At 41.4% G+C, this 6,000-nt stretch overlaps 1 protein-coding gene across 3 annotated transcripts in view; it reads left to right on the plus strand.

Moving 5' to 3' along the window:
* AGK (acylglycerol kinase) overlaps window positions 1-6,000 on the plus strand; it is a 73,157-nt gene that overhangs the window by 53,041 nt on the left and 14,116 nt on the right. For all 3 annotated transcript variants that reach the window (XM_006094717.3, XM_014460826.2, XM_006094719.3), the window contains exons 9-10: window positions 789-858; window positions 3,705-3,784. In XM_006094717.3, the coding sequence (XP_006094779.2) occupies window positions 789-858; window positions 3,705-3,784 (150 nt within the window). The remainder of the gene's footprint in view (window positions 1-788; window positions 859-3,704; window positions 3,785-6,000) is intronic.

Raw genomic sequence — 6,000 nt, forward strand, 5'->3', positions numbered from 1 at the left:
GGAGAATAAATTTAGGTTGCGTTTTAGCTATCTTCTGCCAAGCAGTTTTGAAAAAAATATTAATATAAGAAGGCTTTTTTTATAGTTGCAACATTTGTTGTTAAGGTCAGCCTCTCAGAAGCACTTCCTAAACCCTCTCAGTGTGCTAACTACTACGCAGAACACGTACAGTGACTCTGACCCTTCCTACTGACTGCCTTCACAATGAACATGTTCTGGGTCATCTGAACTTGTGATACTGCATCTTGCTGTTTCCTAAACTGAATCTCATTTTCTAAACTGCTATCCACTTCATAGATAGTATCTGTATTGGGAGGAAAAAATGGGGTAAAGGCATTTCGATAAAGAAATATGAGAAAGTAAAATAGGGTGTTTCTTATGTCCCAACTTGCTTACTAAGGAACCCAGAATATAATTAAGCATTTGCATTAATGTGCATGTTCTTGGGTTTTAAGGTCTCTGCAGTTGTATCTAACTTTGTTAGCAACACCCATTCCAGTGGATATGATTCCGCCTGACCACGCCGAGGGGGGGGAGGGGGTCTGTGGGGCTGTGTCAGAGCCTCCACTGTATTTGTGTCAGTCGTCCTTTTATGCTTCTTTGTTCTGTGTTCTCAGTTTTTTGAAGGACTATGTGTTTTTTTCCAGAGCCAATTATTAGTACTGTGGGTGGGTGGGAGAGAGAGAGAGAGAGAGAGAGAGAGAGAGAGAGAGAGGGAGAGAGAGAGAGATGGGGGAGCTGTTGCTTATTTTTCACAACATGACCATGTCCTTCTTGTTATCTTTCAGACATATTACTGACGCTACACTTGCCATTGTAAAAGGAGAGACAGTCCCACTTGATGTCTTGCAGATCAAGGTAAGTCCTTTCTTGAGTTTGAAAATATTAACAAAGTAATACACATAGAGAAAACAAAATGTAACATTTCAAATGAGATCATGAAAACTGCAGTCCCTCTTCTTACTCTTTCCTACCCCAAGTATAACTTCCCAGGGAAAAAAATTTTGCCCGTTTATTCTAGTCACCACAAATAAATATGCTTATGATGCTATTTTTAAAAATTGTGTTAAAAATATACATAAAATTTACCGTCGTAACCACTTTTAAGTGTCCAGTTCAGCACTGTTAAGTATACAATACTAGTTTTTGATTTATAAATTTTAGACCTTATCTCTTGGCCTCTTTGTTATGCATAAGAATTGCTCTGCATCTCCTCCCAATATAGTTTTGTCACTATTTGTAGTTCCTTTATTGATTAACTTTGTGCCTCAAGTATTTCTCTGCCTCATATGGCTGTTAAAAGAGCTAATAGCTCTGACTGGTGTGGCTCAGTTGGTTGGAGCATCGTCCCATACACTGAAAGATGGCGGTTCCAGTCCTGGTCAGGGCACATACCCAGGTTTCAGGTTGGATCCCCAATCGAGATGTGTGTGGGCAACTGATCGATATTTCACTCTCACATCAATGTTTCTCTCTCTCTCTCTCTCCCTCTCCCTTCCTCTCTCTCTAAAATTAATTTTATTTTAAAGCATGCCCTCGGGTAAGGATTTTAAAAAATGGAATAAAAAGAGCTACTAAATGTAAAGCACTTAGGACAGGGCCTGATTTCATCTGAGCTGTTTGCATGGTGGCCTCCTCTTTCTCCCATGTTCTGTGAATAGTAAAATCCTTCTTTTGTTCCTTCTGTTCTTTGCTGGGGCTTGTCATTCTTTGGAATTCAGGTTACTTGGTTGTCTTGCAGCCTCAGTCCGCAGGTGGGCATAAGAAGTATTATGATTTTGTTAGATTATCTGGCTTTCCCTCATTTTTACGATGGGAACAATGTTCTTTGTAACTTCTTACATCCTAGATGGGAGCAATATTTCCCATTTTCTATTGGGTTGTCTCACGCTGAGTGATTTGTAGATGAACTCATGAATTGTTTTAGAAATATATTTGTTGGCAATGCAAATATATTGCTTAGAAACAGTAACACCCAAAGCAGTGAGCATCCTGGCATCCAAATATGGTCTCTAAAGCCAGTCTCTAAGATGCGTTACCAGGACTCTGTGAAGGGCTGGCTTTCAGAGGCAGGGCAAGGAAGTATTCAGAAACTAAGAGAGGCAACACAGAAAGACATAGAAGACAGCCCGATGGTGCCCACCTGGCCAATTTTGGGGCAGTTGAAACATCAAAAAGAAGTATAATGCAATGGATTATAATACATTAAGTAAAAATGAAGAGTCCACAGTAATATTACAGAAGAATTGCCAGTTTGTAAATACAGAAGGAGTGATAGAGAGAGAATTACCATTTTGTAATCACCAATGAAGTCATTGAGATCCTCAATAGCTGCTAGAACTATTAGATAAAGGGTTGTTGGGAAACAAATACTCTCACAGTATCACAGATTACTTAGTAATTGCAAAGGGAACATATGCCTTAATAGAACTGCTATCCTAAAATGTTGCTATTAGTTACATAGCGTAGGCTGTAGGCATATTTACAATTGGTGAACCCATGAGCTTGTGTCCTCTTTTCCTTTGTTCTTGATGTCTGGACTCTCCACCTCATTGGTCACAATAAACATGATTTAAGTTGCAATTGAGTCTTTGGCATATAATAAAGCTAAATTGTTCTCACAAAAATGGGAGGGCTGTGCTGAAATTCTAACCTAGCAATTACTACACATCAGCCTCTATGAAGATATTTAAAAATATTATTACTCAAGAAGGTGAATCTGGATATATCTTAATAATTGAGTGATTTAAAAGCTTGCTGCTTTTGGTACATGTGCGAGAAGTAATGCATTCCAGAGTAGCTAGGAATTAACTGGAAATTATTTTATTATATATCCTGGTATGTATATTATTCATACTTTAAGGAAGGTCCATCACAGAGCATAAACTCTCAGAGGTGGCTCCATTGTGTATGTTTTCTATACATTGCTTATGTCACTGACTTACTAGAAACTTGCTGATTATAATATGTACTAGAGGCCTGGTGCACAAATTCGTGCACAGGTGGGGTCCTGCTGGCCTGCACCGATAGAGGCCTATTGGGCCAGGCCAGCAGGGATGGGAGCGATCAGGGCCCAGATCAGGCTCCTTGGCTGCCACAGTGCGTGTCATAACCACTGGTCATTCTGATCGTTCTGATCATTCTGCCATTCCGGTCGCTGGGCTTTTATATATATAGATATGCAATATTTCGCCATAAAGCATTGGACCAAATCCAAATCACTTTGTGTTCTGACTTATTACAACAAGTAACAGGCTGTATTTTCACATATTCAGGTGAAACATTTTAGTGTGCCAGGATTCTGATCTTACTTGAGAGCCCCTGGCCCTTTAAAGGGGATGCAGGCTCAAATCCTCTTGGGCTCAAGCAGGTGCATGAGAGCAGAAGTTCTGGCTGAGCCGACACCTAATGGGTCCAGGAACCAGAATAGTTAAGTACTCGTTAATTTCCAGGCTGAAGTATGATAACATGTTCCCTTGCCAGCCGGTTTATGAGCTCTAATATATAAAAGTTAGTTTCATTTAGAGTATGTTTTATTCAAGTACTTTTCCTGAACACTCACAGAGTTGATTTCTTAAATTGTGAACATCCTTTTAGAATTTGTTTGATGAAAAGTAGGCCGTGTTCATTCGCTGGGTACTTACCTGTAGACAGTTCCAAGTTATTGTCAGCATTACTTTAAATTAAATGTGTTTTACTTCCAGGGTGAAAAGGAACAGCCCGTGTTTGCAATGACTGGCCTTCGGTGGGGATCCTTCAGAGACGCTGGCGTCAAAGTTAGCAAGTAAAGGATTACTGTATGGATTGCGATGACTTTTATAAAATCTTTTTATTCTGTTCCTGTCTCTCAGGTGTCACTATACATTGATCTTCCAGGAATAGATCTGGTGGGTCTGGAGGTTGACTTATCTATGATTAATAGAGTCAGAGGTTTGCATCTTGTGCCGAAAGGTTGGGGAAAGTTCGGGTTTCCTCCACGCTGGCTTGGTGGTGGCCGAGGAGGAGAGGGGGACCTGTTTCTAGAGGTACTGCTTCAGGCTCACGCTAGACTGAAGGGGAACGGATGGCCTGTCACCCTGCACCTGCTTATCTGGTACCAAGTGACAGTCACGGCTGGGGCCAAAGCCGCTTCCCCAGCCCTGGCCGGAGGACTCCCTGAGAGCGGCCCTGGAAGGCTGGCAGGTTGGGAGACCACGGCTGCCTCTTGGAAGGAAAGTGGCTGCTTGGTTGTGTTGTGAGATGGAAGCAGCAGACCTGTTGGGGCTGTGACTAGAGGGCCGTCGCTGGCTTTTAATGGGAATGGATTTACTTTTGGAAAATTCATGTGGAACATGGAACTCTTGCCTGGGAGAAGGGCTGCATCCTGTCTGTTTGACGGGGAAGGAAAGGGCAGGCAGAGGCCTCCTGAGACGTGACCCAGGGAGCCGCTGTGTGAGGCTCACGTCACACCGGGTGGGTGTTGATTTTTACCTTTTCTTAAAAACAGGCTTACAGCTTTAGTATAGTTTGAATGGATTATGATGGATCTCACACACAGCTTTTATCTTTCACTTCATGGGCATTCCTGCCACAATTTCTCTGCAGATTTCTCTTGCTGTTCACTCATTATTCCTGCTAATGATGTTCCCTGTTGACAGTGGAATGTCAACAGAGATGTTACTGTGTTGTTTCACACTCTGCGTTATTTAATAGTTCCCATCTATTTATTTGCAAGTCTGCCAGGAGTACCTTGTGCTTGATCTGTAATGTCAAATAATACCAGCAGTTCACCGAGAGGAATTGCTTAGTTTTTCCAGAAAAAGTCTGGTGAGGACAAATTGCTTTCAGATGTGTTGATCGATAGTTACACACAACCATAGGTCAGCCCTTTTAGGACTGTCTCACACACTTGCCCATATTTTGATTGATTTCTGAACAATGGATTTTAAAATTCCACTTGTTATGTAATACCTCAACTAGGGCCATCCTCGCAGTTGCTCTGTGTATGAGGAAACTATAAAGAGACAAGAAATGACTTCTAACTGGCCATGCAAGGTGACCAACATAGTGACAAAATTTGCTCTTGGTAGATATGAAGGGAACTGCAGACATTTGGAAATAAAGTGCCTTCATTGGGATGTTTTTCTATCTGGCTATCCAGGAGCTGAAACAAATCATAACATTAACTGAAAAATGCTTAGAATGGCTCCCCATTGCTCCCTGGATTGTCTTCTCATTCTTGCATTCGAGGCCCACCTTCCTCCATCACCGCCCCTGATTGCACAGTTATGTATATTTCCTTTTAAACTTTTGCTCTGGCTCTTATCCTCACCGTTTCCTGCACCCTGGCCACTCCTTTTGCCTGGAATGAGTTCTTTCCCTCCATCATGTATCTAAGCCCGGTGCCTCTTTCTAACGTACACACCATGCTGTGTGCTTGTGCCACTTGCTGTACAAGCATGGCCGTTCCAGTGATTTTAAGCCCTTAATGACTTCGTATCCCTTCTTGGCTCTCCTTTCCAATACATAGTGATCAGTTTATATGATATCGTATATATTTATATAGTTGTCTACTGTTTTCTGTTACTTTTTTGGACCATATTTTCTCATAAGCCCTCAAAGGCAGGAATTTTATACTCTGTATTTCTTTAGTTTTCTCCACAAGCACTAAATAAATGCGTATTGACGAGAATCAAATAGGGAGCAGTTAAGATGGGCTGGTTGTGACATATAAATTTTAAGAGGAATCTAGTTTTTACCACTTTTCCAATTCCAAGGAGGCACCTTTCTCTCTTCAGCAGCTTTTATGTATTTAGCAATATGAAGTAGACCCTCTTCACACCCAGGTTCTATATTTGCCCTTTTAAAGTTGCATAACAAAAGCAATGTGAAATTATGCTGCTTCATAAATTTTAATGGTATGTTTGTGTGTGTGAAGGCACATTTAGCTTGTGGGTAACACATCAGGTCACCAGCATTGCATCTCACAAGTGGCGTTGTCATTCTCTACTCAGTGCTCCT

Source organism: Myotis lucifugus, unplaced genomic scaffold (assembly GCF_000147115.1).
Source record: "Myotis lucifugus unplaced genomic scaffold, Myoluc2.0 scaffold_141, whole genome shotgun sequence".
In the NCBI taxonomy this organism is placed as follows: Eukaryota; Metazoa; Chordata; class Mammalia; order Chiroptera; family Vespertilionidae; genus Myotis; species Myotis lucifugus.